At 35.1% G+C, this 17,046-nt stretch overlaps 1 protein-coding gene across 1 annotated transcript in view; it reads left to right on the forward strand.

Annotated features, from left to right (window-relative positions):
- KCNH7 (potassium voltage-gated channel subfamily H member 7) overlaps positions 1 to 17,046 on the forward strand; it is a 235,055-nt gene that overhangs the window by 168,624 nt on the left and 49,385 nt on the right. The window contains exon 7 of the mRNA XM_005152651.4: positions 15,808 to 16,233. Coding sequence (XP_005152708.2) covers positions 15,808 to 16,233 — 426 coding nt within the window. The remainder of the gene's footprint in view (positions 1 to 15,807; positions 16,234 to 17,046) is intronic.

Here is a 17,046-nt window from a genome sequence, read left to right on the forward strand (position 1 = left end):
GATTATATGCATAGTACATATATAAGCAGTATGTTTTATTATATTCAGAGAAAAGAGAGAATTTATAAATACCTATAGATTAACACTGGCAACAAATTATAGCTGGACTAGTTAATAGGCTTATAAATTATCTCTTTATTGTGTAGTTTAAGAAAAACTGTTTTGTGGGCCCTGATCATTAACGTTCAGCGATTATTGATGTCTTTGAAATTTATCACTGTTGAGATATAGCATATAGTTGAAAGACCCAGTGTGCATCTGTTGTTTATGATTTGTCTCAATAACTGATTTACAGGAAGGTAAAACTCTATGATCCTTAATCATCTTGTAAATAATACTTTTAAAATCAGTTTCGTCATCCACCACCTGTAGGAAATATATACCGAAACTGTTTATATAGCAGAACTATAAATATATACCTTAATGGACTACACTGATGATTGGAGATTGTAATGTGATTTGCAGGCACACTGAACACCCATAGCTCTTCTGTGCTCTCAGTGAAGGTTGAAGTTACGTACGATGTGACAGACCTTGTAGTTTCACTGCATGTTTTTGTCATCCGGCCAGACTATTCTGCTCCCCAAAGATTAAGAAATAAGTAAAATATCCCCCTAAGCCAGTCTCAACTATCAATAAAAAGAACTATTATGTGATCATGACTTCAAACTGACCTTCAGGTTTTCAGTTTAAAAGACCAGCAGCATCTAGGACAGGGAGGAGGAATATAAGACCTAAAAATAAATCAAATTATTGATCTGTACTTTTTCAGCAGTCTGATTCAGCTGACACACTACGCTGTTTACAACATCATGCAGTAGCTCACACAAACAGCATTTCAAGACTGTTAATTTTGGAATGCAAGCTGACCTGAAGAAGAAAATTCTGAATTAAGGGAATACAATTTTGATATGTCTTCCAACTACAGAGCAAGGCATATATAATAATGAAATTGAAGGGTAAGCAGAGCGAACATTCCCTAGATACTGTATGGAAAGTTTATATTATTGGTTCCTAATGAATTGAGAGTTTTATTTTTTCTGTTGTTTACTATTCCTGTTTTCCATGATCAGTTGACATAGCTTATGCAGGAATTGTTCCCTTTGTTTTACAATCACACTTAGCACCCTCATGCAATAAAATTCCATCTTTTATTGTCATTATAGAATTAATCTTTGTAATTACTACAGATGTAGTTATAGAAATAGTATACATGTGTGTAATTTTATTATCATTTAGGAGGTATGACACACTGTATGTGAAAAGAAGTAGAGAACATCATGGCAATGGCAAAACTGATAAAAATACCCCAGTCTCAGGGTAGTTACTTATACCTGTGCAAAGATGTCACCAAAACTGGAGAGCAGGCTCTTTTCACCAGAGCAAATAGCCATGCAAAGTACAAGAAAGCAGAAAATAAAGCCCAGTGTTTTGATTAGTTTCAGAAGAAAACATGGCATTTTATTGGAATTACTTGCAATTACATCAAGTAATAAAATGGCCAATATAGTTACAGATTCACAGAAGCTGGGAAAGATAAAATATTCCTTCCTTCCAGTAGAAACTCTTCTCTTTGTGACAGCTGAATAGACTAAGGCATCTGAACTGCTGCAGTGTTTTGAGAAGATTTCACAACATATGGTAGAAATGGAGCAGTCAGAAAGCCCAGCTGCTTTGAAGCACGTAACCTGGATGCATCCTTAATTAGTCCATGTCCTTCCCCCAAGATCTACCCTTCTGAAAAAGGGATTGCCTGACTGTGCTGACATGGGAAAAAGTAAATCCTATGAATTTTACTTTTGAGTAATCAGTGTTTTGTGTGATCTCTTTTTTGTTACTGCCTTGAACCAAATACTCAGTGATCTGTTCTGGGATGCTAACATGGAATAGAATATATGATTTATTTTTTTTTCTTATTAATATTAGTCCATTTTCCAAAATAACATTCTTCTTTTGTGCTAATAAAGGAGGGAGGGGGGGGGGGAGGGGGAATAAGCAGACACAGTCCTTCAGACTGCATTGTAGTTCATTGTAGTTTGCAGAGAAAATAATTTTATTAATATGTTGATGGTGTAAGATCTAATGCCCTACAGCATAAGTAATACTGATAAAAACAAATGTGTAGGCAGCACTTAGGCAAACCTGAATTCTCTAGACTAGAGCTCTAAAGTCCAGAGCTCCCACTTCATGGTGGATTGACTGGAAGTTTCTACACTTGGTAGGTTACTGTGTTGAAACTATGGTTTTGACACCCAACAGAACTGTCCCACCAAGAACGCAAGAAGTCAATCCCCTGTTTAGCCCCTGTCAGTCCCCAGTGAGGTCCAGAGAACTGGCAGAATCCTCTGATCCGTTTGGCATTCTCATCCTGAAGTAATGTCTTTCACACATGTGGTTAAAGTTGCCTTATAACAGCCATGAAATGAGTCACAATCTCTTTCACATAACCTTAGAACGATACAAAAATGTAGTGTGGAAGAGACCTCTAGAGGCCATCTAGCCCAACCTCCTTCTTAAACCAGAATAACTTCAAAGTTGATATCAGAGTCAGAAGGTTACCATGTTAACTCAGGAATCGGTTTCTATGTTTGTGTCTGTATAAGCATACATTTTCCTGGAAAAAAACACCCAGTGATAGACAGCAATAGCAGCTGGTGTGCAGAAAGAGGGAGGGATGAGGATAGAAAGCTGGGGATCTCATGGGCTGGAAGGAGCTGGCTTTTTGCGAGGAACATTGATGGTATAGCTAACATTTAGGGTACTTACTTAAAAAGAGGCAGTCCTGGATTGTTGTCCCAGAGTATTTTGACTGTTACTTATCTTACATAAATGACCATCTGTTTAAAAATCCACAAAAATAACCTTGGGCACCAGGCACTCAGACTCCAGACTCTTCCTTCCCTGAGTGTCATTGCCCTCCAAACAGTCTTCATTCTGAATTCCATTCTAGTGCCAGACACCTCACATGTACCCACTGTAGTATCAGTGCTGGATCTAGCTACAAATTGCCACAACCTGGACAGGCAATATGTATCATATACCTGAAATTACATATTCACCCCTCTTAAAAGTCATTTTCATCAGACCAAAAAGGCAGATATGTTCTGCTAACAATTTAATATTCATTGCTTGCAAGTTACACATTTTCCCTTAAATGTAATACCAGCTGATATGCAAAGTGAAAAAATGGTGGGTAATTTAAAAGATTAACTTTTTCAAGGAAATAGTTAGGTTCCCACACATCACTAATGAGAGAAATGAGGAATAAACTAAATATGAGAGCAGAAACTTCCTGCAATTTGCAGCTAGTAAGGTGATAATTATAAAACAGTTATCTTCTACTGCTGATTTGAAACCAGGTGACCTTAACTGTATAAAGGAGAAACAGCAGCACGACTATTATTTGTTTAGCTTGGGATGGGGACAGGGAAGAAGCATGTGGATTGGTTGGGTTTGATGCATTGGCAGCAGAAGGAAATATTTTCTGGTTAGGGTTTATTACAGCTTGGGTTTTATTTCATAGGATTAGAAACAGTGAGAAAAAGAAAAGACCATTAAAGCCGAGTCAGCCCAGGATGTTTTTTGATGATTTCTGAGCACCCCTAAAATTAATAATGTAATTAATAATGTAGCTGGTAATAGATCAGTAGAAAAGTGTGTACTCTGAATAGTTCAGAGACAATACTTTCCAGGAAAAAAAAAATTAAAAAAGAAGAAAATTCCTTAAGTTATTGTGAGAAATCAATAAAATCATAGTAAGACTAAAACTTAGAACCAGCTGTATGAATCAAAAATCAAAGGGTCACTGAACCCCAAATATTGTTGTCATGCAATAGCATGCTAATCACTGTGATAACATGTCGTTGCAAAGCATTTATTGAGTGTTATGGGTGGTATAGTTGTGATACTTAGCATAAAATTAATGAGCATTGCACAACAAAAATCTTTAGAAAATATTTACTGAAAGTGTCTAGTTAAAGCCATCTAGAGTATAGGAATATACAATAAAATTCAGATCTATCTGAAATAAAGTACCTGAATTTCATGAATATTTAGTTGGTATTCACAGTACATGGAGAACTCAAAGAATTTTCTCCTAATATCAGGGTGACCTTCTATTAGATTTATCTTTGATAAGTCTGTTTTTCTTTGACAGTTGAACAAATACGTCATTGTGCACATGGTGGAATGTCTTTAAGATACTTAGGTGTTTTTTCAAGAATAAGTTTGCTATTCAAAGGATTGCTAGTTTTACATTAAGACAGCATCTTTTTAAATATGAAAATTGCAATAACTACTTTTCATCTTGAAAGCTGACATGAGAAGATATGTTCAGCTCCTGGCAGCATGTTCAGAATACTACTAATGTATGAGAAACATTCATTAAATGGGAAAAGTTCGTTTCACAGCTTTTTTTTGCCTTTTTTTTTTTTTTTTAGTCTAAGTAGCCATCTTCTTTGAAAATATTCCACTTTTAGTATGAATTCTATTAACATCTACTCTTCTGAAACAAAACAACTGCTGTGTGGAATGGTCTCTCATCTGTACTAATCTGTTCTGTCCGTAGAAGCAAAGTTCACAGGGTTTGTAGGCGGGTTAACAACAGAAAACTATAATCAAAGGAGAGCCTTTTGCTGCAGCTTAGTCTCTAATGATGCTTGGAAGTGAGCAAGAAATCAGTGCCTGTGGCTCATGGTCATCCTGTAGAACTTGTTAGAGGCCTTCTAATTTATTTTGGTTAATTTTGCTAGGATAGCACATAGACTGTAGCCACCCTATAGGCTTTCAAGCAAAGTTTGAAATATAAATTCTGTATAGGATAGTAATTTCCAAATATGCTATGCTGTCTACTTTTTGTCTTTACACCTACAATACCAAGTAAGCTAAGGAAACTCAATAGTGAATGACCCATTCTGTAGCTTACACAATTATGTGATAAATTAATCAGTCTAGAAAGCAAAGAATATTAAAGCTTACAGTCAGGCTTCTCTACTAGGCATTTTTTCCACTGGATTGAGCTTTTGATGCCAGCAATTGTACATGTGATCAGCCATAGTACTGAAAAGATTCCCATATCTCCCTGATTAAATCCATAAATAAAAGGTCCTGTTCTTTCCTGAACATTAGCCTCATTTAGCATAAAACAGGTGAGACAGAGCTTGTCAGGGAGTTATTTTTAGTTCACTGATGCTGTGCTGACACATTTTTGTTAGAGTACTACAGTAGCTATTGAGGAATAATCATGAATGTCCTACCTTGTCTTACCACAATTCCCAAAAAACAAAATGTTTTTACATTGAAAAAAACAAAACAAAACAAACTAAAAAAAAAAAGTCTAAATGTAAGATCCAGCTATTTGCTGAGGAAAGGCAAGTTTGTCTACCGGTCTATGGCTACAACTGCACCTTTTTCTCTGCCTAACTGGTATGAATTGAATGGGTAGCTCTGGGATTCTGGATCATGCTTTTGTAGGTTGTTTTTTCTTGTGAATGTGATTTGTCTCATCACATTGTGTTTACATGTGTATGCAATCTGTTCCATCTCCCCTTGCCAAATGGCTTTTTGATTAGAACGTTACTGACCAAATTTCTAGAAGTTTGGGTAATACACTAAACATTCCTACAGAGTGAAGCAGAATGCTAAGACTAAATGTCTCTTTTAAGTGAACCAGGTTAGGATATGCTCATTAGGCATAAACAGTGAAGAGCTACAGGGAAGATGGTCATTTCTAAATTAAGCTTTTCCCCAGCTAATAAAACAATTTCAGCTGCAGTTCACACCTTTTTAAACACTAAGGTGTCTAATAACAAAATGCAGATTTTCTAGAAACTTAAGTTTGATTATTTTGCTGATTATGGAAAAACTATTTACTGTGAGACTGAAGGTTAAACTTAAATCTGAACGTATTCATATGGATCTTTTCTCCCTTTCTCCTTTACTCCTGACAATCACATCAGTATGTTCTATAAACATAAAATCAAACTATGGATGTAGATGCTCCGTTTTCACTTCATGCAATTCATCTATTCTTACAGCCTTTATATTCTACATCAAAATGTTTGGCAGCTACCAAACCAGTCTAAATGGATAATGAAAGATATGTTTTTCATATATACTATGAGGAAGATGTGATAACATCACTGAGCACAAAATCTCCTTTTTGTTTTTTGGTTATATGATGATCAAGTGACAGAAAATATCCTTTAAGTGACTAAAAAACACTGCAGTAATTTAAGGCCTTATTACAAATGTGTCCCTTGATGTTTTGCTGTCAGATACATGAATGTTTGTTAGCAGGTTAGTGTTGCCAAAAGAGCAAGAAATAACTCACAAACTCTTTAGTATTTTCAATGATGGCATTTTCTGTCTTCTGAAATAACACCTTATAGTGAATTTTAAAGAGGGTTACACAGCTTTTAATATGTATTCTAGCATTAACATTTGCTAAAAATAACAGATTGTTAATATCTCCTTTGATAATCTGTATATAGCTAATTTAAGACAAAGTTCAGTAAAAAGCACTCAGTAAATTTGTATGCTTCTAAGTGTTGCTCTGATGATGCTTTATCCACTAACATGAAAGTAATTACATACTGACTGACAGGAAGAGGCTCCTGAGGTTTAAGATCTATAAGCCATTTCTTAATTTTGTCATGGAAAATAATGGATTGAAAATGAACCATAAAAGTACTTCCTCTTTTAATATATATCTTCATATATCATATGAAAAAATATGTGATAGGTTAGAGATATGGAGTTTTCTAAATTATTACATGTATTCAAGTTTGGTGAAGCAATTTTGCTTGACAGTAATAACCTCACAAATATTATTCTATAAAACCTGCACAATTATACTGAACAAGCATGAGAAGTTTGTTCTACTACTTTAATCTAATGGCATGCATAAATTTCCTTGACAAGTTGAAGATTTTGGGTTACTATGTATTTAAATACATTGAATAGATTTACCTAATTATTTGATAGTCTTTAGAAAATGTGACACTTCATGGCCTCAGTGCCTGTAAGGCACTCAGCACTCTCAAGAAGTCCCAGTGCTCTCAAATCTGAATCAGATTTGGAAATTTTGTCATCAGCAAGGAAGGATGCTACCCCATCAAATGAAGACTAATTGAATGAGGAATCTTTGTAAATATTTAAGCCCATGACCAATTTTGTAATTCGCTTCACATGAAAAGTCAAACTTGATAATGAGGCCTGACTCTCTGCTTGGTACTGGGGTATTGGTTTTGTCCTCTGGTGTACTATTTAATTTCTGGGTATTTCAGTGTTTATGGATATAATTACATTTATATGGTGCAAGCACTAGTGAGACTCCAATAACTGTTCAGTACAGCTGCTATAATTTCAAGGCAATCACTGTATGCAGATGGATCATGTCACTGATGAATAGATGTACAGTGTGTGTGCCTCAGCCATAGGATGAGATCTTAAATTTGTTCTCCATTTCATCATATATTTTAGATGACAGGGTGTAAAGTATTATCATGAGTATGATGAAGTGTATTTTAAAGACACTCCTAAACAGAAAATATGGAGACCAGAGGACAAACATGTACTGGGAGATAATTTTTAATTCTAAAAATATTAGAATACAAATTTATGATACACAGAAGAAGAACTGTAAAAGTTTTTCTGATGTTCAGGTTGATCTTTATATATCTACCCCATTTTACAGCTATACACTCTATACTCTCTTTCAATCTGAAAAGACTTACAGCTTCAGCTACACAAAAATTGCACATATTACAATGCAGGAGATAATTAAAGAGGTATCAGAACACCAGAAAGCAGCCATGAAGGCAGCAAAATATTCAGCTGTACCAGTGAATCCATATCAAAAGTGTCAAAGATGGAATTGTAACTAAACTACCTAAGGCAGATATAAAACAATTCAACCAATGTAACTTGAACAGTCACAGCAGCATTGATTGATGCACTCATACATGACCAGGACCTTTTTAAATCAGTGTCAGTCTATTCTTTGTGGATTGACCAATATCAGATGGTCATGTTTTATGGCAATACATGAAGACTTTAGGTCTCAGAATTTGGGTTGTTTTTTTTTAATCTGAACACCACCAAACAGGATTAGAATTCAACTTCACCGAGATTTTTTGGACATTTATTATAAAAATTACTTAACACTAAATCAAATCGGTTTTCATTGCCTACCAAATCATAGGTCCTCCAAAATACTAACTTACGGAATATCCAAAACCCTTTCCAGGGGTCCTGCATATCAGTTAGGTTGAGAATGCCACAAAGTCTCTCTTCAATGTATTCAATAAAGTTTTATTTATTTGGTGATTGACTTCTGGAGCAAAAAAAATATCAAAATACACTCAGCTAAGCTTGAGTTTTCAGCTTCAGCCGAAAATAACAAAACTGCTGTTTCAATACCTACCTCAAATTACATTTGATGAATACTGGGGCATAGTCCAAAAAAGAAACCAAACTACTGTGCTATATGTGACCCCGCAAACAAAATAATATAGAGCCCATTGTTTAAATAAGAAAGGTTTATATCCTCTCATATCTGAAGTCCCAAATGGGAAACGTACAGAACAGGAATGGACTAGTCATATTTTCACATAGCAGCAGATTTGCTTGCACCAAAGTTTAAATTAAAAACATATGGAAGACATTAAAACACCTGTGTTATAAGACCTCATGATTATACTTCAAGCTGGCTGATAGAGTAAGTATTGGTATTATATGCAAATTGTCAACTACATAATTTTAAAATATTTATTACAGACAAAAAGGTAAAACAAGAAGACAAGTGTAAACGTTCCCTAGCTCCCCAGCATTAGTAATTCTTGGTTAAGAAGATGTTTTTAAGTGGCTATCCTTTTAAAAACATGTAAAAGTATCTTTTAATTGTAAAAATGCCTTTTCGTGCTAATATGTGAAAGCAGCATATAATGCTGTGTACAGAGGGTGCACTGAATAAAAAGCACTTCAGCTTTCTTTCAGTACTGGTGTAATCTCATCAGTTTTTCATGTCAGCATCAAGGAAGATGATTATCAGGATAACTGAAGTACGAAAAAACATTACAGACTTCTGGGGAATTAGGTAATGCCTACCGCTGGAGAGCAAATGTTGATTTAATTTCCATTTGCTCACTAGTACTTGTGTAATATTTATTTTTTGGTCTTAGTAGATTCAGAGATCTCTTTAGCAGGTCCAGTTTGTAGGGGTCTCATGGTGATGGTATGAATACAGAAGATAGGTGAAGAGATGTCCTTGCTAGTTACAGATCAGTAGCTTCAGTAGAGGTAATGCACAGGAGAAAAGAGAGCCAGGAAAGGTTATATCAAGAGTAGTTCCACAAACCTAATAAAATCTCCAATGCAAAATCATATCCTCTTTTAAAGCTGAAGTATACTGCTTCAATTTTTGAACTGTGCTATTGTTCAGATGTAAGGTCTATGATCATTATAAATAGGGGTAATTATTAGAGAACTATGAATTTATCTTCTGTGTCTCCTTCATGTTTCTTGGTGTTTTGTGTTTTGTTTTTTTTTTTTTAATCTCCAGATTTTCCTGTTCAGTACCATTATTAGCCTTGCTAATAAAGATCTGGAAACGAGTTAAAAACTTCCTGTTAAAATGAAGATATTTTACTCAAGGTTTAAAGGGGGTTGGATAATATTGGCAGGGTTCACTCTGCACCATGAACTGCATCAGAGAACAATGGGAATAGTAATTTAGCTTTATTCAAATTTAGCAGATGCTACCTTGATTTTTTAGTCAATCACAATAAACTTGTATAGAGTTAAAAATACTGCTGGGTAAAAAAAAATAAAATACAGTCCAAATAGCTGTTAATTTTTGGAATAAATTACTTAAAGGTAATTGAGATTAATTTAGACTAATAATCTATGGAAAATTCCTGTAAAAATGAGAAGGGTATGAATGTTCTCATGCCACCTCTTGCCTATGCTTATTAAGAAAATAGAACATGCTTTGCATTTCATTAATGTAGGCACCTTCCACTGTTATATTCAGATAGCAAGTATGGATAATTTTGGCTTTCTGATTCAGCTTTGAGGTACATTTGGTTTAGATGGTCTGAAAAGTCAAAAGTTCTTCTGAATTCCTTCTCTTATTATTGATGAGCCACAATAATGTCTCTATTAGAACTATCCTGATTCCATTATCATCTTGTTTACATTATCATGTAAATTTTATATCTTCTCCACTGAATACACTTTATAAAATGAGAAATTTTGAAGTTTCTTCAATACCTATTCAAAGATATTCAAGTCTCTTGACGTACAAGAAGCTGACATGTTGCTTGATTTGCAAGTTTCCCTGACTTAAAGATGGAAGAGTGATCATCCATTCATCTGTCAGGGCAGTGCACCTAGCGCTGGACTGAACCCAGCAAGATATTGGCAAAATAATGTTTTTTCATGTCATACAGTACTTCCTAGATATAAATCTTTTTAACACCATATTCCAATGAGTGCACTGGTAGCATATTACATAGTTTTATGCAAGACGTTTTGTAGCTGAGAAAAATGTTTATTTTAAAGTCCCCAAGTAATTTGGGACTGTATTTATAGTTCAAGTTTTATTATATATTTACAAAATTCTCTTAAAATGAAAACTGCTATGCGAGAGCTAACCTTGTTAATGCATGCTTTCCTTTAATTCATCTGTGGCTAAAGCAGTAGTGACAAAACAGTATTTAGTACTGATTATAACTACATCATTTATATATTTCATATGAAACACTTTGTCATGAGACATAGGAAAGTACCTTTCTGAAAAGCTAATTTATTAAGCATTGCACCCATCAAACTTCCACATCCACCTTTTTCATAGATATACTCAGGATCCATCTATTTTACAACCACTGGGTTTCCCTCCACTCTGTGTACCTCTCACTTTGTCACCTCTAAACATTGCTCTTCAAAATTTCCAAATGTGCATTAGCTGTATCACTGTTAAAAGATCTTACTTACATGGTAAAAATGCTACATATAATTTGTGTGAGCGTATATTAACCATGTATCTGCTGTCTGTTTGGAAATATACAGGACAAAAATATTGTGAATACCTAGCAAAAGTGCAAAAGCTCCACTGCTTTCTGAATAACTTGTTTATAGTGTGTAGTCCATGCAGTCACAATATCCTCACAAAATAATTTCAGTACAATTTGAAAGCATCAGACATGCTTTCTTGGTTGTTCTTCATGTTCATGTGCTTTGCATAGCTCTACAGTTGCTTTAAGAGCCATGGTACATCTTATTATAACCCTAACCCCACACTTAGCTCTCATGCAGTGCTAGGAAATAGTAATAGCTAGGAAACCATCATGTAAATCCTTGGAATGGTTTGACAGAAGTATTTCTTTAACAGTTTGTGGTGGTATTTGCAACAGACGGCTTATAATTGTTGTGGTTTAAACTGCACTGCACAGGTTGTTCACTCACTCCCCCCCTTGCTCCCCCAACTCCCAGAGAGTTAGGAAGGAGAATCCAAAGAATGTAGCTCCCACAGGTTGAGATAAGAACAACCAACCCCCAGAGCACTACTACTTCCAGGTCACCTTCCGTTACATCCTGGACATGACATGCTACGGTATGGAATACCTCTTTGGCTAGCCTGGTTCAGCTGTCCTGTTTCTCCTTCCTCCTGGCCTCCCCTCCTCCCTGGCAGAGCATGAGGCTCAGAAAGGCCTTGGACAAACCAAACATTTGAGCAGTAACTCAAAACATACTTGCTATCAGCAAACGTTCCCAGCCTGAAAGTCAAAACACAACACTGCACCAGCTAACAAGAAGGAGAAAAAATTACTGCTACTGCTGAACCCAGGACAATAATTTATTTCATTTATGATTTATTAATGCTCTATTATGTTTCATTGTTTCTAGTTCTTTGGTTTTTACTGTATGCATTTGCATTCCTTAACAAATTTAAATTGAAAATGCCTCAGAACAAAATTTATGAATATACAAGTGATACATAGCAATATGGGTCTCTCAGAGTCCCTTGAATCTGTACAGTTTGCATAATAGATAACAAAAACAAAATGTTTTTATGCAGGAAATAAAAACAAACTGGAAATAAAATAAACCCGATGTCCCCATTAGGTTAAAAATTCAAAATTAAATGCAAAGAGGACAAACACTTGTGTGAATTAATCTTAGAAATAAAAATAATCAACTAGGTTTAGAGGAGTAAGAAAGTCAATAATTTATGGTAACTGTTGTGTAATGGCTCCTATGGGTCCATTAAATATTCTTTGAAAGATACTTTCAGTTTAGTAGGTAAACATTATCCTTTCTATTTGACAGAATTTAGAGAGATTAAATGTCACCTTGCCTAAGACCACTGAGAAACTCAGTGACAGAGACCAGATCACCCAACATCTTGCCTAGCTTTTTGCCTACATATTCTGTTTTACAAAAGAAATTGTACAGGGAAGAAGTATCTTTGAGAAACTTAAGAGCTACCAGATACTTCAGAAAGATAAATCTGCCTAAAACTGTGAGAATCTGTCACATTTACTTTGATCTCACTCCATATTTTTCTATGTATCTGGTTGCAGCCCTTCTATAATAAATGCTACCTTGAACTTGTGATCTTAGAAAGTGCACACGTGAACCTAGAAAGAGAAAAAGATGTTCACCAGCCTTCTCTGTGTGAAGCACCTAAAGCAAGACTCCTGGAAAAAAAAAGGGGGTTGAATGAAAAGTCTTCTAACTTGCAGCAGTAATGGTTTAACAGTGAATGGGATAAACAGGAACACACAGGGAAGGTTGAATTTTAGATCAGGTTTCTTTACTCAAAGCCAAAACACAAGCAGTTTCTTTAACTTTTAATTTTTCTCACTATAAGTAGGATAAATCTTAACACCTACTACTGCTTGTAAAACACACCAATTATAAATACTTTCCCACTTTCACCAGCAAAACCAGTGTGAGATAGTAATTCATGAAGGTGGAATACCTCTCAACTTTTTTCAAGAGAAAACACGTTGCAGCTAGTATGGATTTTACTACTTCTCATTACAGTTTTCTCTTTAGTAAAATGCAAGGAAGCTTGGCTTTCTTATCATATCATGTCCCAAGGTTCAGAGACTTTTTAATATTGCCATACTTTAGTCATCATGTGTCTTACAATCCAAACTATAAGGAAAATTTCACTGTCTAGAGGGATAAGCTAATAAGTTGTCACTAGCAGTGAATTTGTCAACATTTATTTTAAGCAAGTGGCAACAGTTAAAGGCCTTTTGACTAGATCACTGAGTACACTGAAGTCTTCCATCTAGCCATGATGACCAAGAGTAGCCAACATCAGTACCCAAGCCTTGAAAGTACGTTACACAAAGCAAAAGGATAGATTCCATGAGCACTGAAACCTTATATTCAATCAGTTTTCGTTGAAACTGCCAACATGAAACCCAATAATGTGTTTTCTCTTTTTTATGGATGTGCAACTGTAATTTTTATTCAAGAAACAAAGTCTCATCTTCTTTCTCTTGATCCAGCAAATAAAAATAGTTACATAATAAGTGTTCATTTTCACTTCTCACTGCATGGGAGCAAGCAATGCAAAATGTAAAGTTCTATATCACGTTATAAATATAAAACTCACAGCCATCAGTCAGCCTCTGCTTTTGTGTGTGTCTAAAAAAAGCTTAGATCCATTTCTGCTATTACAACTTTTATACTGCTGTTCCCACATTTTGCCCTATTGGTTTGTTTTATTGTTTTGTTTCGTTTTGCTCTTCAGTTTCACCTAGCTCAGCCTAAGCCAACCTGAGAATAAATGTAAATAAAATGAGAATAGGAGTCACATTTCAGGCGAGTAAGTCTAGTTTACATTAAGTGTTGCTCTGAAGTGTAGTGGCTGCAATTTTCAAGCAAATGCAAGAAATATGAAGTAAGCTTTATTGTTTTTGTTGTCTAATCTATTTCCTTCATTGTTTGAAAATCCTGAAAGAGAACACCGATATAAATTTTATAAATAGCAGTTCCCTTGCCATATATACTCACACTGCTCTCAAATACTAGGAAAACATTCTTGTGAACTCACCAGGTGGGGATCTAAAAGTATTAAGGCTTCTTAAAAGGCTAAGCAATGCCTATGCTTCAGCTTTCTGTCAGCTAGTGTGTTTAATGCATAGCAAAATAGCTAGCACCATTAGTTAAGTGCAACTCATAGTTACAATATAAAAAATAGATGAACAGCCTCTGTCATCACCTCAGCATGGTGCTTAATGGCTGCTTGAAGATACCATATAATCTTTTGCATGGCTTAATAGTTCTTTTCTTTGCAGTTCAAAAGAGAAGAGTGGTTATTAACCCTGGTGTTCTCATAACATTTTAAGAGCAGAACTTCACTGAATAAGAAGTGCCATTAAGATTACTAAGGATAGGATCTAAGGTTTATACAACACTTGCTTTTGGAAAGGTAAACAGAAAGGAGTGTGCTGACCCTTATAATCTTATAAGATTATGTTTGAGGAGTATGAAATTCCTCAATCTTGAATAAGCTGAAATCTCAAATCCCAAGTTATTTACTGCTAAACAAAAAGCAAATAAAAGCGGGCAATGTGGCTGACAACGTATTTGTCCTTCCAGTCATAATTTCATTTCAGTATAATAATTCTTTGTAATTACTTTGTTTTTAATTAGCAGGGGGATAAGGAATAAACAGTAGTAACAGTGGAAAATGGGTATAAGATTTCTTGAATATATCACTTGCCCGAATAGCTAGTAACTGAAGGTAGTCACCATGTGATGTTCATTGGTCTGTATAAAATGAAGTGGTAATCTAAGTCCCATAGGATCTGGAGAACACTTGCAGCACAGAAGGCAGTAATTAACATCAGTCTTGACAGTCTCTATAACTACACCAAGCATTGAATAAGGACAAAAACTTAATTTGCCTTCTTATCTTTAAAGGTTTTGTTCCTTCATATCAGAGTTCAGTTAGACTGGAAGAGCAGCCAAAAGAAATTTGTTTTATCTGGTGCCTACACTATACTTGTTCTTTGCAACAAAGCAAACATGCTGGTTTCTAGAGCCAGCAAATCAAGCAGTGCTTACAAACATAATCCCTTCTAAAGAAAATTGAAATCCAACTTAGATAATGCCAACAGATAACAAATCTGTACTTTTAAAGGAATGATAACAAGCTTTAGGCACTGACAAAAGCAGAAGTGAAGCAAAAGGCAGTAATTCTGTGCAAGCTTTCTTTGTCACACTTTAGCTGTATTAGAACTATAACCTCAGTGAAATTTATCTGTGTGTAAAAATTTAAAACTCAAAGTGGAGATGGCTGGCAAGGACACTCACAGAGCTTTCTTTCACTTTTTTCGTTTCTGGTTGCCTGATCATCCTCTAATGAGAGTAGACTTGTAATGAATTTAAGCCTATGATAATATATTCTCTTTGGGGAAAAACCACTTCATCGCTGCAAGAAAAGTCATTCTCTGGCCATGAACAGGCTGGAAAGATTGAAATGTGGTGGATAAATGAATTTGATGACATGCTTAATTATGCAGATTTTATGGACCAGACATGCCACTTATTGGTAGGGAACAAGAATCAACCTACTGTGTAAAATTGTCAATGAATTTATTGAACCTGGCAGAGATCATGAATTTCACAGAGGTTTAGTTTGCCAAAGCACAAAGTAATTGAAGTTTAATCCACAAACCAACAATACAGTATGTTTAAAGTTTGTTCTGTATTTGCTAAGTTTACAGAAAGTAGAAATAGAAACACTGACTGATTATTGACATAGTATGTTTCTCGTTCTAGGTTCTATCCTTAGGGGCTGATGTTCTACCAGAATATAAACTTCAGACACCTCGCATCAATAAGTTTACTATATTGCACTATAGTCCTTTCAAAGCTGTCTGGGACTGGCTCATTCTGTTGCTGGTAATATACACCGCCATATTCACCCCTTACTCTGCTGCCTTCCTTCTGAATGATAGTGAGGAAAGGAAGAGGAGAGAGTGTGGATATTCTTGCAGCCCACTCAATGTTGTAGACTTAATTGTGGATATTATGTTTATCATTGACATTCTGATAAACTTCAGAACAACATATGTGAACCAGAATGAAGAAGTGGTAAGTGACCCAGCAAAAATAGCAATTCACTACTTCAAAGGCTGGTTCCTAATTGACATGGTTGCTGCAATACCTTTTGACCTGCTGATTTTTGGCTCTGGCTCTGAAGAGGTAAGCTTAAATGAATGCAAAATCTTAAATCTTAAATCTTGAATTTTTACTTTACTATTGTAATCTGTATATCTGAATATCCCTTTTGCTTGCCAGTCAATAGCTGTTTAGTAGTTCCACCCCATCTTTTAAAGTTAAACTAAAATTAAACCTTCCTTAATAGAATAATGTAGAATATTAGCTTTCAATGGCAGGAGAACAAGTTGAATGATTCAGCTGGTATTTTTCAGTTACACTGTATTTGACACTGCCTTTGCAAATAATGAAATAAATATATAATTTATGAAGGATTTGTTCAAATGCCTTTATCTAAGAACTGGTTCTTGTATTTGCTGCTTGCTTTTTAAAAACTGTGCATAATGCATATAAGTGTTTTGCTGGCATTAAAGCATTAAAATAAATTTTCTCTGTTCAAAATCTTTAGGTCAGATGCTTACTCAGTGTGAAACAGAGGAGTTGTATTGTAAACTATACTGGTTAACAAAAAGATTTGTCTGTTGTCTATTTTATCAAGAATTTGGACTACCAAAGGAAAGAATAGAGATTATATGGGGTTAACCTTGCCCAACATGACAGATGTCCTCACCCTTTCTGTATGACAAGTTAAAAAAGTACTCAAAATATGCATCCAAAACTTGCTCAAAGATATATAAAGCATACACTATATTCTGGGTGCCTGACCCAGTTCTGCCTCCTACCAAAGAATTTTATTTAATTTAAGAAGGACTAAAGTTATATTTTTTGATGAAAAGTGAACTGACAAGTAGAGAACTGGGGGGGTTTGTGATGCATACAATACAGCAGCTAAAAAAA

Source organism: Melopsittacus undulatus, chromosome 8 (assembly GCF_012275295.1).
Source record: "Melopsittacus undulatus isolate bMelUnd1 chromosome 8, bMelUnd1.mat.Z, whole genome shotgun sequence".
NCBI classification, from domain to species: domain Eukaryota; kingdom Metazoa; phylum Chordata; class Aves; order Psittaciformes; family Psittaculidae; genus Melopsittacus; species Melopsittacus undulatus.